Source organism: Palaemon carinicauda, chromosome 27 (genome assembly GCF_036898095.1).
Source record: "Palaemon carinicauda isolate YSFRI2023 chromosome 27, ASM3689809v2, whole genome shotgun sequence".
Classification (NCBI taxonomy): Eukaryota; Metazoa; Arthropoda; class Malacostraca; order Decapoda; family Palaemonidae; genus Palaemon; species Palaemon carinicauda.
Window position 1 is genome coordinate 83,012,518 of NC_090751.1, and position 17,500 is coordinate 83,030,017.

The following is a 17,500-nucleotide window of genomic DNA, read 5'->3' on the forward strand; positions in this document are numbered from 1 at the left end:
CAGCTATCACCTTATCCATCTGTAGTAATATTTGCCAATATGGACATGCATTTGAGAGAGAGAGAGAGAGAGAGAGAGAGAGAGAGAGAGAGAGAGAGAGAGAGAGAGAGAGAGAGAGAGAGAGAGAAAATTCCTATTAATTTTAGTAACGATCAAATCCTCATTCTCTAGCTTTCCAGTGCTCGCAAGAAGTTCCAGAGTGTCGCTGTCACCACCTGAATGCCGATTGCTCTGGTTTGAACCTGAAGCGCTTTCCAGATATTGAGAAGAATATCAACCGCTTGTGAGTACACTTTGTTCTTTTTTTAAATTAGTTTTTATAGCTTTGCTCCCCTTTAAATTAGAGATTTATTTGCATCTCTTTAACTGGGAGTTTTTATGGGTTTGCTCCTCTTTAATCAGTTTTTATGGTTTTATTCTTCTTTACATGAGTTTTTATGGTTTTTTCTCCTCTGTAAATCAGTTCTTGTGGCTTTGTTCCTTTTTAAATTAGAGTTTTTATGGTTTTGCACCTTTTTAAATGAGAGTTTATGGCTTTGCTCCTCTTTACATAAGTTTTCACGGCTTTGTACCCCTTTACATGAGTTTTTCATGAGTTGTGCTCTTTACATGAGTTTTTATGGCTTTGTACCCCTTTACAATGTTTACATGAGTTTTTATGGCTTTGTACCCCTTTACGATGTTTACATGAGTTTTTATGGGTTTTGCTCTCTTTACATGAGTTTTTATGGCTTTTCTCCTCCTTAGTTCAATTCCTTAGGGCTTTGCTCCTTTTTTAAATGAGAGTTTTTACGGCTTTGTGCTTTCTAAATGAGTTTTTATGGCTTTGCTTCTCTTTACATGAGTTTTTATGGCTTCGTCCTTTCTAAATGAGCTTTTATGGCTTTGCTCCTCTTTACTTGAGTTTTTATGGCTTTGCTCCTTTTTAAAAGAGTTTTTATGGCTTTTCTCCTCTTTGCATGAGTTTTTATAGCTTTGCTCCTTTTTTAATATATTTATGGCTTTCCTCCTCTTTACATGAGTTTTTAGAGCTTTGCTCCTCTGTAGATGAGTTTTTATGGCATTGATCCCCTTTAAGTCAGAATTTTTAGTTTTCCTCTTTTTTCAAATCAGAGTTTTTATGGCTTTGTCCTTTCTAAATGAGTTTTTATGGCTTTGTCCTTTCTAAATGAGTTTTTATGGCTTTTCTCTTCTTTAGATCAATTCCATATGGCTTTGCTCCTTTTTAAATGAGAGTTTTTATAGCTTTGTCCTTTCTAAATGAGTTTTTATGGCTTTGCTTCTCTTTACATGAGTTTTTATGGCTTTGCTCATTTTCAAATGAGAGTTTTTACGGCTTTGCTCCTCTTTACATGACTTTTACGGCTTTGTCCTTTCTAAATGAGCTTTTATGGGTTTGCTCCTCTTTACATGAGTTTTTATGGCTTTGCTCCTCTTTACATGAGTTTTTATGGCTTTCCTCCTCTTTACATGAGTCTTTAGGGTTTTGCTCCTCTGTAGATGAGTTTTTATGGCTTTGTTCCCCTTAAATCAGAATTTTTATGGTTTTCCTCTTCTTTAAATCAGAGTTTTTTTATGGCTTTGCTCCTCTTTAAATGAGATTTATGATTTTGCCTCACTTTAAATTTGGGTTTTCATGACTTTGCTCCTCTTTAAATGAGATTGTTTATGGATCTGCTACTTTTTAAATGAGAGATTTTATGGCTACTTAATGGGTATACCAGCAGAAATTGAAGTGAAGTGGCAAGAAGTGTAAGCAAGCACATATCATTTAAGATAAGATGTTATATGAGAGCTGAAATAGAACATGGGACGATGCAAATAAAATAATTAAATGTTAAATGTTATATTTATAGGAAAACCCAATTTTCTTCAGAATAATCTGATTAGAGAATTTCTGGGGAAATATCAAACAAGAATTCTTCTTGTATAAACACTGTTGTTACGAGAAATATCATTGATAGGTTTTTTCTTTCTTTTGTTCACGATTTTGGGGAGAAAAAATCAATGTCTTATTGTCTTTCAACGTTTTACTCTAAAGAGACGACATCACTTTTTAAACAAAGTCTCAGTACCAATCTTAAAGTCGTGAGACCAATCTTAAAGTCGCAGTACCAATCTTAAAGTAGCAGCACCAATCTTAGTGTCGTGAGACCAATCTTAAAGTTGTGAGACCAATCTTAAAGTCGCAGTACCAATCTTAAAGTAGCAGCACCAATCTTAGTGTCGTGAGACCAATCTTAGTGTCGTGATACCAATCTTAAAGTCGTGACACCAATCTTAAAGTCGTGACACCAATCTTAAAGTCGTGACACCAATCTTAAAGTCGTGAGGCCAATCTTAAAGTCGCAGTACAAATCTTAATGTCATAGGACCAATCTTAAAGTTCTGAGATCAGTATTAAAGTCTTGATACCAATCTTAAAGTGTCAGGACCAATCTTAAAGTTGTGAGACCAATCTTAAAGTCGTGAGACCAATCTTTAAGTCGTGAGACCAATCTTAAAGTCGCAGGACCAATCTTAAAGTCGTGAGACCAATCTTAAAGTCGCAGTACCAATCTTAAAGTAGCAGCACCAATCTTAGTGTCGTGAGACCAATCTTAGTGTCGTGAGACCAATCTTAAAGTCGTGACACCAATCTTAAAGTCGTGACACCAATCTTAATGTCGTGAGGCCAATCTTAAATTCACAGTACAAATCTTAATGTCATAGGACCAATCTTAAAGTTCTGAGATCAGTATTAAAGTCTTGATACCAATCTTAAAGTGTCAGGACCAATCTTAAAGTTGTGAGACCAATCTTAAAGTCGTGAGACCAATCTTTAAGTCGTGAGACCAATCTTAAAGTCGCAGGACCAATCTTAAAGTCGTGAGACCAATCTTAAAGTCGCAGTACCAATCTTAAAGTAGCAGCACCAATCTTAGTGTCGTGAGACCATTCTTAGTGTCGTGAGACCAATCTTAAAGTCGTGACACCAATCTTAAAGTCGCAGTACCAATCTTAAAGTAGCAGCACCAATCTTAGTATCGTGAGACCAATCTTAGTGTCGTGATACCAATCTTAAAGTCGTGACACCAATCTTAAAGTCGTGACACCAATCTTAATGTCGTGAGGCCAATCTTAAAGTCACAGTACAAATCTTAATGTCATAGGACCAATCTTAAAGTTCTGAGATCAGTATTAAAGTCTTGATACCAATCTTAAAGTGTCAGGACCAATCTTAAAGTTGTGAGACCAATCTTAAAGTCGTGAGACCAATCTTTAAGTCGTGAGACCAATCTTAAAGTCGCAGGACCAATCTTAAAGTCGTGAGACCAATCTTAAAGTCGCAGTACCAATCTTAAAGTAGCAGCACCAATCTTAGTGTCGTGAGACCAATCTTAGTGTCGTGAGACCAATCTTAAAGTCGTGACACCAATCTTAAAGTCGCAGTACCAATCTTAAAGTAGCAGCACCAATCTTAGTATCGTGAGACCAATCTTAGTGTCGTGATACCAATCTTAAAGTCGTGACACCAATCTTAAAGTCGTGACACCAATCTTAATGTCGTGAGGCCAATCTTAAAGTCACAGTACAAATCTTAATGTCATAGGACCAATTTTAAAGTTCTGAGATCAGTATTAAAGTCTTGAGACCAATCTTAAAGTGTCAGGACCAATCTTAAAGTTGTGAGACCAATCTTAAAGTCGTGAGACCAATCTTTAAGTCGTGAGACCAATCTTAAAGTCGCAGGACCAATCTTAAAGTCGTGAGACCAATCTAGTCGCAAGTGCAATTTTAAACAAAGGAACAAGACCAATCTCAAAGTCACAATTACAGTTTTTAAGTCGTATGACCAGTCTTCAACAAAGTTATAGTACCAATTTTTATAAATCCCGTCATCCTATTCATGACAATTACCTTTGATAAATTAATAGAGAAAAACTATGATGACCAACTTTTATATTTTCACAAATAAAATCTCACTAGAATTATTTTTAATAAATTACGACAGGCATTTTGTGTTTTGACAGTTTTCCTACCTGTTAACTTTTTAATTTTTTGTATAGATGCTCTAAATTATACCTTTAATTTACTAAAATATTTAAATTAAGATTAAGGCAATCGTCTAATAATGTCATGGGGTAATTTGTTTTACAATTTATTGCAATAGAAGAGACAGGTCATCACCAGAAAGAAAATCTGCTCAGGGGGCATGTAAAACACTGCTCAATAAAGGAACAGACTCTGCTTAGTGCCAGAAAGAGACGTTACTTACTGCTAGAAAGACCTACTGCCTTGCAAAAGAAGGATTGGCTGTCCAGCACCAGAAAGACACAATGTCCAGTAGCAAATAAACAACGCACATCATTACGAAGTTGATAATGGGATCACGAGAAGCGGAACTCCTAAAATCTAATGTTGTGTATCCTGCGGGACCTGTTATTTTAATTTGCGAGGCCCTTGAGAGAGAGAGAGAGAGAGAGAGAGAGAGAGAGAGAGAGAGAGCTCTTTCATCAGCCAGCATCCCAAATGCACGTTCAAAAGAGAAGCCTGTATCTTTGAGAAATGAATTTATACAAAATATATACTTTATTAGTTCAAATTTCAGCTGCAGGTTGAAATAATTAGGTGAAATGTGTAGTTTTAGGTCAACGGTTTCCAAAGTGGGTGGGGAGAGAGAGAGAGAGAGAGAGAGAGAGAGAGAGAGAGAGAGAGAGAGACTTACATTACAGCAGTAAGAATCCAGAGTAGTAGGTCTTTATACAACTGTAAAGAATATTAAGAGTTGTTCAACCGTTAACTTGAAACCAAATCTCGGCGGCCAAAAATTGAAATGAATATAACAAAATTACCATTTAATTTAAATGTGCGCACGCGCGCACACGTATAAATTTGGGAAAAAAAATAGAACATTGAATTGAAGGCTACGTGTAGTTACTTGCTGCTGAAAGCAATAAGAGCCATCGTTGGCACTATGCCATTTTGGCCTAACCACAACGGTGGTTGAAGAGGGTCAAGTGAAGGAACAACTGTCATATATTTGTGTTGTATAGGTCGAAATACAACTAATCTGAACCTGATTATCACCCATACGTTATTTGGAAGCCTTTGGAGACTAAATGATTGATGTATATCAACATAAACAAATAAAACTGCTTTTGAAGCATTCTGTCGTTATCCAAATACACAAATGAGTTAACGATTTATTATGATACTTCTTTGATGAGTTACGAGGTCACTCAAGTGAAATAGAAAAAATCGAATTGTAAGGTATGACAAAGATTATTTGATATCCATGTCGGATATTGCTTATGCTGTAGATGAATGTTATCATATATTTCTCAAGGTATATATCGATAAACTTTCAATTTAGTCATAAATCTTAATTGAAAGTGAACCAAAATAATAATGGTATTTGTTTCTTGAAGAGGGGTAATAGTAAAATGTCTTAGTCAAATAATTATTATTTGAAAGGTTCTAATCAATATCTAAATATAACTTTATACATATTTGACGGGACTGACCTACTTGAACTAAAAATAAACAGCATAGATTCTTGGTCAAATAAACTGAAGCTTTAACATACGGCTATGTTAATAAACGAATCGTTTGCATGAGTAGTAGCATGCACCCTCTCTCAAGAGTCCAACAGATTAAATAAACTCTCTCTCTCTCTCTCTCTCTCTCTCTCTCTCTCTCTCTCTCTCTCTCATATTACGAAGCAAGCTGAAATTTTGCTTTATCTCCATTGGAAAATAACGGAATAACAATGTGTCCCATGTACACAATGTACCTTCAAAACCCCTTTGACTCGGAGCCGTCTCTGCTTTGACTGCTAAAGATTGATTGAGCGACTGTATGTTCTCCATTGTCAAAAGCAAGCAAGGGAAGAATAAAAGAAATAAAGAGAGATGTTAGGGGAATACAGCGAGTTGGATCTGTTTTTTTATCTTTTTCTATCTTTTTGTTAAACTTCGAACATGAAAAAATCATTTTTACCGAACAAGAAGGTTTGAATACATCCAGCGCTACTAACAAGGGATGGTATTATTTTTTTTGAGATATTGAAGGCTATATGTGAAGAATTTTTCTTCATTTTCTTCTCCCTCGTAATGAGAGAATGCCTTGATGAAGTCATTAAGCGTCAGCACGGCATTTCATTCCTGTGCTAAAACTTGGTGACGGGCAAGAGGCCTCTCGAACTTGGGGAAATTGCTCCCCCAGCTCGAATCTAAATTTCTCTTCATTTCCTCTATTTCTTTCTCTCAATATTACTTCGACCTTCTCCTAATTTTATAAATTTTCTTTCGTGTTGCTTTCCCAACTCTATGAGAAAAATTTCCCTCATTATATATGTGTATATATGTAAATTTATATATATATTTTTCTTCCTATGGCTCTGATGTTTCTGCATCCATTGTAGCCCGGGGGGTGGGGGGATGTTTATACACCCTTTATTGCTGCCTGCCTCTCATGAATGGGAGGAGGTATCACGGTTGGGAGGTGTTTGCATTCAAGGCTATATGTGAGAGTATTGGATGATTTCAGCCATCCCGAAGATGGTTTGGACCTTTTTGGCGGAATTATTCTCAAGTGCTGGGTCTTCGGAATCCAGGGGGATCCAATGCTTGGGGTAGGACTCTCGGCTTTTGGCCGGAAGCCCGTCATTACAGATATGGGGAGGATGATTCCATATTTTATTGGTCTCGGTCCTAACAGGCGGGTTCAGCTTACACCTGTGCCTCTATATCTGTTTTGATGCTATCCTTCGGATAGGGTATGGAGTGGACCATCTGGGAAGTATACTCTGTGCTGATAGTGGAGAGTGCAAATTTCCTTTCTGACGTGTGATGGCCTAATATTCTCGAGCAGGTACATCAAACTAACCCTTCTCTCTCTCTCTCTCTCTCTCTCTCTCTCTCTCTCTCTCTCTCTCTGTCTAATGGATTCTTTAAGTAACGAACCCCCATCCCTTGGATACGCTGACTCTCCCCCGGCACTGTTGACGACCTCTGCTAATTCAATTAAGGAAAATTCTGTTGACGACCTAGGAACAAAAAAGAACCCCTCTACTAATGTTTTAACACCAATTAAGAACATCAATTGAGTCGGGTAACAAAGGAAAACTTATAAATCCTTCATGTTACCCAAATTCCGATAAATACTGATTATGATATGCTATATAAAGAATTTAGATGCTATGGAGTGATAAAAAAAATAAGAATGAAACTTGAAAATGAAAAATGGTATTCATGGATATCTTATAATAATCATGAAGAAGCATTTAACGCAATATGTAACATCAATAATATCAAAATTAATAACTTAAATGTCATGGGTTCACTATGTGATAAGATACCAAATAATTTAGATGTATATAGACCTGCTGACTGGTTTGAGAACGATGTTTATATAACTATGCTTCCCCAGAGAAAGCCAAAACCACCAATGTGGCTTGTTGCCGAGCCGAAAGGGAGTAATGGGAGTTATTTTAAAATTAGCAAACTAATTCAGAAAAGATAGGAACCATTGCACCAGGTGATATATCTCGCTTTGGGAAAAAATAGCTTCCTAATTCATGCAAAATCATTCACGCAATCAGTAATACTGTCTAACCTCAAGACAAGTAGTGATGATGATATGTTAGATGTCAAACCCCACCTAAATTTTAGTTACGGAAGGGAAGTAGTCTTCAATAAAGATCTGTATGAATTTACAGAAGAGGAAATACTAGCCATGTGCCCATTAACAGTTTGGAAAGTACATACGATTCCTGGGACGTTAATGATTATCCTTACTTTCCAGGATGCTGATGTGCCTTTCCACATAGATATTGAAAATGAAAGAATTAAAGTTCCTTTCAAACAAAAGCCCTGACAATGTTTCAAGTGTTTCAAATTTGGACATCCTCCTAAAGTTTGTAAAAATGAAAAAATGTGTAGCATCTGTTCCAGACCTTATCATGGAGACTGTACACTTGAGCTCAGCTGTATGAACTGCAATTCAACCCATAAATCCACTGACAGGAGCTGCGAATTTATAAGTTTGATGAAGCAGCCCTCAACAAATCCAGTGTAGAACACACAAGTGTGGGACCAAACAGCTATGCAAAGGCACTGAAATCAAGAGAAAATTTACCACAGGAGACATCAAACTTACGTAGAGCTGCCAGTAATTCCAAGAAAAGAAAAACATCATCTAATGATAGTAAAGTTTTGAGTGACAAGGTAAGCATATTGCCTTCCAAGGCTTTGCCACAGTGTATTAAAACTGCGGCACTGCCCACTTCTATACAAACTTCATGCCCCCATTACCAGCTATAGTACCAACCTCTCTCAGGCCATGTCCTTGCCCGATTTGATGGAGGTTACACCCGAAACAAAGTTACCAGGTGCACCTCTGGTCGGGAAGGTGCAAAAACCTGGTAGATCCTCACCACCTATAAATCGGAAAAGAGAGACCTCCATCTCTCTCACCCCCTTCCCAAAGAAATATTAGAGTTATGACATCAAATAAATATGATGTTTTGTCTGTTGATGTTTCTGATCAACCAGAAGACAATTTAAATAAATCAGAAATTCAAGTTGAGGTCCACCATCCCCCTCAACAATTGGATCAAAAGGACAAGAAAAGCACAAACACAAAACCATATTTATCAAGACCCTCTCTAATAAAACCACCGGGAAATAGCATTAAATAAGAAATTGCTAATGGGGAGACTTCATCTAAAAGTTCTTCCAAAAAATAAACCATAGTTTTTTCCTCTATTTTGCAATGGAATTGTCAGGGTTTAAGGGCCAAATATGAAGAACTCAAGCTCTTAGTTCACGAGCATTCCTCCATAATTGTAAGTCTACAGGAGAGCAAGCTTGATGCTAATACCCCTTGTCCTCGCGAATGTATTAGCTATAGGACACCTTATGATCACGGAGTAGGGAGCCATGGCGAAAGTCTCATATACGTTCGTCGAGATGTTCTCCAAATACCTTTATCTGTCCGTGCACCTCTGCAGGCAGTGGTTGTACAGATTGATATAGGGAGAAAATATACAATCTGTTCACTGTACTTGCCTCCAAATTATACCATACCTTTTCTTTTACTTGGTGATTTGAATGGTAGATATCCTTTGTGGGGTGATGTTTTAGCAAATACCAGGGGCAATATTAAGTCATCAATTGTGGAAAACGAGAATGTCGGACTCCTTAATACAGGAGAGCCCACACACTTCCATGTTCAGACGAGTACCTTGCCATGCATCAACCTTTCAATTGCAAGCTCTAACTGCCTCCTTGATTTCGATTGGATGATTAGATGATTGGCATACTAGTGATCATGCACCAATCATTATAAACACCAACAATGGTCTCGCTTTACTGAATGGAACCCTTCATACAGCTGGAGTTGATTCAATTCCCAAAACAACAGGGTTATTCAAACGACGACCAGTCCTCTGGTGGTCTTCAGAACTAACTGCCCTGCACAGAGTCACAAGAAGGCCTTTAACTCGACTGCACAGACACCACACTGAGGGCAATTTGATAATATACAAGAAATGCAGAGCACAGTTCCGTCATGCCATGAAGGAAGCTAGGCGCCAGTCATGGGTGTCTTTTGTTTCCTCCATTAACAGTAGAACACCACCATCTGCTGTGTGAAGGAAAATAAAAAGATTGCCGGCTTATTTACCCCGAACCCGCCACCAGTTTTGAAGGTGAACTGTCAGTATGTGACTGAAGCAAATGACGTCAGTAATGCCATGGCTGAACATTTTTCAAATGTATCCAGCAAGTGTGAAGGAGCTCCTGTTCACCAGTATAGGAGCAACGAGGAAAAAAACAATTTTAATTTTGTAACAGGAAGGGAAGAGTCATATAATTCTCCGCTCTTACCAATTGTAACAATACAGCTCCTGGACCCGATGGAATTCCATATGCAATAATTAAACATGTACATTTTAATACAAAGTTATTTATTTTAAGCATTATTAATAGAATATGGCATGATCATAGTTACCCAAGTGTTTGGGAACTAGCCATTATTTTAGCCTTTTTAAAACCCGGTAAGGACAAGTTTTTAGCAGCAAACTACCGACCTTTATTTTAAGCATTATCAATAGAATATGGCATGATGATAGTTACCTAAGTGTTTGGGAACTAGCCATTATTTTAGCCTTTTTAAAACCCGGTAAGGACAAGTTTTTAGCAGCAAACTACCGACCTATTGTATTGACATCTTGTTTATGTAAAATCATGGAGAAGATGGTCAATGCAAGACTAATTTGGTACCTTGAAAAGAAGGGTATTTTATCACCGATTCAATGTGGATTCTGAAAAATGCACTCAACGACTAATGTGTTGATACGACTAGAGTCCTCTATTTGTCAAGCGTTTGCTTCCAAACACCACCATGGGACAGTCTTTTTTTACCTTGAAAAGGCATATGATACCACATGGAGATATGGTATACTTAAAACAATTCATGAATTAGGATTAAAAGGAGAACTACCACTATTTATTCTGTCATTTCTTTCACAGAGAGTTTTTCAAGTGAGAGTGGGGGAAACTCTATCAGAGAGTAAATACCAGGAAGAAGGAGTTCCTGAGGGTAGTGTGCTGAGTGTAACCCTGTTCGCACTAGCAGTTAATGGGTTATCCTCAGTCATTCCCTGGGATGTTCTTTAAACATTATTTGTGGATGATCTCTCAATATCATTTGCTGGAGCTGGAATGGCAATGGTTGAGAGAAAAATACAACTCTCTATTGACAAAATTATCCAGTGGGCCGATATTAATGGATTTAAGTTCTCGACAAGTAAAACTACTATTGTCCATTTCTGTCTTATCCGGGGAGTACGTCCAGGCCCGGATATATGCATTATAGGTCAACGTATCCCATGTGTAAGTGAAGCTAAATTTTTAGGTTTGATAATTGATTGTAGTCTTACGTGGGTGTCTCACTTAAAAGCGTTAAAAGCTAAATGTCTTGAAGAGTATTGTCCTATAAATCATGCGGGCCAGACCGCAATACTATTCAAAAATTATACAAGGCTTTGATTTTTTCCAAAATTAGTTATGGCTGTGAAATAAACTCTTCAGCCACCCCAAGCCGATTAAAGATGTTAGATTCAATACTTCATGCTGGTATTAGATTGTCCATAGGAGCGTTTAGAACTTCACCTATTACAAGTCTGCTTGTTGGTGCTAGAGAACTACCTCTAGACCTTTACCGAAAGTCTTCTATTGTTCGGTATTAATTTAGGTTGAAAAGCCTCTCTAACTCTTTAGCCTTTCAGACTGCAAGCCTTGTAAGACACACATCATACTTTGAGTTGCACCCAAATCTCCTCAACCTTATGGCTTTCGGGGGAAACAATTATTAAACAGTCAGAATATAATTAGAAGTAAGGTGCATCCATTTAAGGTATCATCAATGCCTCCATGGAAATTACCAGAGGTATCTTTTTGTAAATATTTTATTGGAGTTAAGAAGAATATGATTGACTTAGAGTCCAGGTCTCTTTTTATGGAACATGTTGAAGAACATATGGGATCGACTTTTATATATACTGATGGCTCCAAATCTGATGCTGGCGTTAGATTTGAAGTACGTAGTAATGATTTTAATTGTAGAGGTGCACTTCCTCTAACAGCTTCCATATTTACTGCCGAACTGTATGGCATACTAACCGCTATTGAGAAAATAGCGTTGGAGGAGGAGGGTAATTTTAACATCTTTAGTGATGCAAGGAGTGTCCTTCAAGCTTTAGAAGTTTTTAATTCTAGTAACCCTGTAGTTTTAAAGGTTTTAGAATGGCTTTTTATTATTGGTCGGAGAGGTATAATGGTTCAATTTTATTGGGTTCTAGCACATGTAGGAGTGTCTGGGAATGAGAAGGCAGATTTACTGGCGAAGAATGCTGCATCCGAGTTGCTACCAAGAAAGTATCCTATTCCCTTTAATGATTTCCTACCTAATATCAGGAAATTGTTTTGTAATAGTTGGCAACAGCACTGGGATGGTCTAGATGGTAATAAGATGAGAGAAGTAACAAATGTCATATCTCCTTGGAGATATAACACGATGCCCCAAAGTGGGAGACGTCTCTTTGTCGTCTCTACATTGGTCACACACGGTTAACACACGAGTTTGTTTTTAAAAGGCCAACACCAACCGTATTGCAACAACTGTTTGGTACCTTTAACAGTGAGGCATTTGTTGATCGAATGCCCCAATTATAATAACTTAAGAAATAGAGATCTGTTTGAGGCTCGAGGTGAGGATGGCAGGTTCATCCTGGCCAAGATCCTTGGACATGATGTGTCGTGCAATGCTATTGGCATTTTTAAATTGATATCAGAAGTAGGTCTTCTTAATGCTATTTAACTTTTATAACATATGTACTACTAGTGGCATTTTTAAATTTATATCAGAAGCAGGTCTTCTTAATGCTATTTAACTTTTATAACATATTTACTTCTCTGGTTTTAATTGAATATTCGTTTAATCTTTATTTATAATAAACGATATCGGCGTCAATTACCTTCGATGTCAGGATGCCAGAAAAATTCAAATCAATCAATCATTTTCTTATTTCGTTTTGTATTTTGGTCTCTCTCCCAATATAATAGTTACCCTTGAAATTTTAGCTTTCACACTATACGTTTTCTTTTACCGAAACATGGGGTACTACGCTGAACGGATTTAATTATTTGAATTTTATAGGATTTATTGTCATCTTGTTCTGATACTGTTCAACCCCCAATATTTTCATTAATATGTTTCAGTCGTTTTAGATAGTATTCGAACTTTACCTGGCCTGGCTGACATACCGAGCTTATTTATAACATGATAGATGTCAATTGGAACTTTGAATTCAGTTTTTTAAGGCCAGATAACTCATATATCATTATATATGTGAATTTAAACTTTAAATACAGTTTCTTTAAGGCCAGATTACCCTTATATCATTATATATGTGAATTTGAACTTGAAATACAGTTTCTTTAAGGCCAGATAACCCATATATATATATATATATATATATATATATATATATATATATATATATATATATATATATGTAAGGACAGTGAGACGAGCGTCACCAAGATCAACTGATACTTTATTCGAATGTGCACGGGAGTATATTACAAGGTGCGGACGGAAAGGTAGGATGGCGCTGGCGCCAAATCAGATTGAAGTGCCCGCCAAAATATATGTGTTTTCTTACACTTACAAATATACGAATTATGAGTTAACAGAAACATGTAATGAAATGATACATATGTCAAAATGTAGCTCTGATAGAGCGGAATATATATACATGGGAAACCACGGTGTGGCGAAAGGAGAATTCAAATAAATAAATAGTTTGTCGATTTTCTGGACGACGAAGGGAGCGGTGTCCTTACAAGTACTCCCAACCCCAAGACATCGGGCGGCGTAGAGGGCTGATGATCAATCTTCGTATCTTTTCGGGCGTCGGAGGGTTCCTCTTGTTTTTGAACGGAGGGGTGCGCCGGTGGTCGGCGTAAGGATCTCTTCCTCTTGTCGTCGTTTGATGATTTTTCTTTCGTTAGGGTGGAACTCTAGATCTGCCAGGTACGGCGGAGGCGGTGTCGCTTCCTTAGAGAAACGCTGGTTTCACGCGGTCTATTGAGACCCAGTCCTCTTGGCCATGGACGTCGAGAAGGAAGGCTTTCGTTGTCTTTTTAATTACCCGGTAGGGGCCTCGATAAGGTCTAGTTAGTGGTTGTCGATGAGCGTCGACACGGACGAAAACGTACCCGCAGTCATCCAGGCTTTTTGGCTTGAAGTGCTTGGTTCTGTCCTGGTAAGTTTTGAGACATGGCCTGAACTTCCTGGCGATGTCCCTTAGGTGATCCAGCTGCGTGTCGTCGGTTGATGAGGGAAAGAATTCGCCAGGAACTGCGAGCGCCTCCCCGTAAACCTTTTCGGTGGGCGAAGGTGATTTCCAGTCCCCGTCGGTGCAGCTCGCCATCAGGGACGCCTTGAGGGCGCGGTGAGTTCTTTCGACCATGCCGTTTGCCGTGGGGTTGTATGCCGTGGTGCTGTGGAGCGTCGTCCCCATCAGGTTCGCCAAAGCGAGCCATATTTCTGAGAGGAAAGCGGGACCTCTGTCTCTCGTGATGTCGTCAGGAACGCCAAACCTGCTCACCCAGCTTGACAGGAGGGCTTCGGCGCATGCTTGAGTCGTAGCTTCGGTCATCGGCGATGCCTCCAACCACCTCATGGAGCGATCGATGATCGTAAGCAGGTAGCGAGCAGATCCAGAGGGGGCAATGGTCCCACGACGTCGATGTGTATATGACCGAAACGTCTTTTTGGCTGGGGAAAATCGCCTACCCCCGATTCGGTGTGACGGCTGACCTTGCTTGACTGGCAGTTGATGCATGACTTCGCCCATTCCCGGGCGTCCTTTTTTATCCCTGGCCAGACGAACTTTTCAGACAGAAGGCGAGCGGTGGTGCGTCCTGAGGGGTGTGAAAGTCCATGGATGATATCGAATATTTTCCTTCTGCAGGAGGCTGGTATCCAGGGACGTGGGCGGCCTGTGCTGGTGTCACAAAGAATAGTTACTCCTGCTGGTCCGAGGGGAATCGCACTTATCTTGAGCGCGGATGGCCCCGTCAGGTGATCCTGTCCATCTCGGTCGGTGCGTTGTTCGGTTGCGAGATTGGGGTAGTCGATTCCCAGGTGGATTGCGTCAATTTCAATCCTTGAAAGGGCGTCCGCGACTGGGTTTTTCTTTCCTGGGACGTAACGTATGGTGCACCCGAATTCAGCGATTGATGCGAGATGACGTTGTTGTCGGGAGGACCATGCGTCCGTTGATTTCGTAAAAGCGTGTACGAGGGGTTGATGGTCCGTCGCGATTGTGAAGGGAGTACCCTCCAAGATGTGCCTGAAGTGGCGGACGGCGAGGTAGACGGCGAGGAGTTCCCTATCGAAGGTGCTGTATCTTGTTTCGGCGGGTTTCGATTTCTTGCTGAAGAATGCCAGCGGTCGAGGAGAACCATCGACGAGTTGCTCCAGCACAGCCCCAAAGGCGACGTTGCTGGCGTCGGTCGTTAGTCGCAGGGGCGCGTTGTCGTCAAAATGAGCCAGGGTGGTGGCATTCGCGAGGGAATCCTTCGTCCGAGCAAATGCCTGTTGCTGAGGCAAACCCCACTCGAGTTTTTTTGCTTTTCCTTTCAGGACGTCGTCGAGGGGTGACAGGGTTTGGGCGATGTTGGGGATGAAGCGCCTGTAGTAATTGACCATCCCCAGGAACTCCTGAAGTTGGCGGATGGTCGTAGGTATCGGGAACTTCCTGATGGCGTTGACCTTGGTTGTCATGGGTTTTACCCCGCACGAGGATACGCGGTGACCAAGGAAATCCACTCCCTCCGCACCGAACGTGCATTTGTCGAAGCGTACGACCAGGCCGTTCTCCTGTGGGCGTTTGAGGACGGTGCGGACGTGCCCCCGGTGTTCCTCCTTGGTTTTCGAGAATATCAGGATGTCGTCGACGTAGCAGACGCAGAAAGGTAGGTCACCCAGAATGCTATCCATTAGTCGTTGGAAGGTCGCCCCGGCGTTTTTGTTGGGACCACGGTCTAGGTCGGACTTGGAAGGTGGGAACGTTGACTGCATTGCGCCGGTGTCCACCATGAGTCTATGGTTGGAAATGGTATCGAGGATATAGAAACCATTCTTGTTTTGGTTAACTGCGGCTGCGATGGTGGCAGGTGGATGCTTCTGGCGTCATCTTCTAGGGAAACTGCATGATGCTCTACATTTCTTGGCGTCACTGCCGAACTGTTAGTGGTAGAAGCACCATGGTGGGTTAGTCCTAGGGTTCGGTTGCGTCGGTTGCGGTGGTTTCTTTCTTGATAGAATGTTGATCTCGTCGTCCTCAAAGGCCGTTGCCGAGGAGTCTATGGAAGAGTAGCTGCTGAAGGAGGAGAACGGAGGCGGTGTTGACTATGATGCTCCAAGGCGAGATGCTTTGGAGGCCTCGTGGAGCTTCTGAGCCTTCGACAGGATTTCATTCATCGGGAGCGTGTCGGCGTCTGTCAATTGGGCCCTTACGTCCTGTGGTAGGCATCGAAGAAAGATCTCGCGAGATAAGCTAATCTCACGTCGTCGGCCATTGCTGTCTGTTTCGGGGAGCATAAGCAGGCCGGTTAGCTCGTCCCATGCCTCGACGGGAGAGGTGTCGCCCGTGGGCTTGCCGGCGAGGTCCAGTACTTTCTGTGCCCTTGCTGAGACGGAGAGGGAGTAGATACCGATGAGTTTCGTTCTCAGGTCGTCGTATGAAACTTGGCCAGCCTGGGCGTCGAGCCATGGGGAAATCTTGTCGAATACCTCTTCAGGTATGGAGGTGAGAACGATGTCAGCCTTGGCGCAGGAGTCACTGAGTCTAGCGACGCGGAAGAGTACGTCTGCTCTCAGGAACCAGGAAGCGGTGTTGTGTTGAGAAAAGGGCGGCAGTTTGACTTTGGGCGTGGAGGCGAGGCCGTTGGGTGCGATGGGTGTGTTGCTTCCTGCATCGTGGCCAGACGACGAGTCGGCGAAGAGGTGAGAAGTTGATATGTCGGTCAAGCTCATCCTACTGCCTTACGTTCACCGAAGTGTGGGAGAACCAAAGGCAGGCTCGTGCCTAAGGTAGCGGAGTATAGAGAAGGTAGCACGGCCGTAATAAGTCCGTTAATGGCAAAGCCAAAACCGCTGATGCTACTTTCAACTCCGGGGTCACCAGTTGTAAGGACAGTGAGACAAGAGTCACCAAGATCAACTGATACTTTATTCGAATGTGCACGGGAGTATATTACAAGGTGCGGACGGAAAGGTAGGATGGCGCTGGCGCCAAATCAGATTGAAGTGCCCGCCAAAATATATGTGTTTTCTTACACTTACAAATATACGAATTATGAGTTAACAGAAACATGTAATGAAATGATACATATGTCAAAATGTAGCTCTGATAGAGCGGAATATATATACATGGGAAACCACGGTGTGGCGAAAGGAGAATTCAAATAAATAAATAGTTTGTCGATTTTCTGGACGACGAAGGGAGCGGTGTCCTTACAATATATATATATATATATATATATATATATATATATATATATATATATATATATATATATATATATATGTGTGTGTGTGTGTGTGTGTGTGTGAATTTAAACTTGAAATGCGGGTGCTTTAAGGCCAGATAACCAATATATCCATATATATGTGAATTTAAACGAAATACAGGTGCTTTAAGGTCAGTCTATGATATTCCAGCAATGTTTTTAAGTAAATAGTAAAATGGTGTTTTGAGCATTGCATATATAAACGTCAATTGAAAGTCACTGTTGCCATACACGTTTCTTTCCTTTCTGAAAAAAGTGACCCTAGCTCAGACTCAGGGGAGACTGCAGGATTTAAGATTGTGTCACGGAGGGTTGGAGGGTAATCCGATCAAAATGGAATAAGGATAAACTGCCAAAGGATGGAAATC

The 17,500-nt window shown here is 40.4% G+C and overlaps 1 protein-coding gene across 2 annotated transcripts in view; it reads left to right on the forward strand.

Annotated features, from left to right (window-relative positions):
- The window catches only part of LOC137620774 (G-protein coupled receptor GRL101-like), a 256,667-nt gene that overhangs the window by 213,448 nt on the left and 25,719 nt on the right, over positions 1-17,500 (forward strand). For both annotated transcript variants that reach the window (XM_068351199.1, XM_068351200.1), the window contains exon 15: positions 172-283. In XM_068351199.1, the coding sequence (XP_068207300.1) occupies positions 172-283 (112 nt within the window). The remainder of the gene's footprint in view (positions 1-171; positions 284-17,500) is intronic.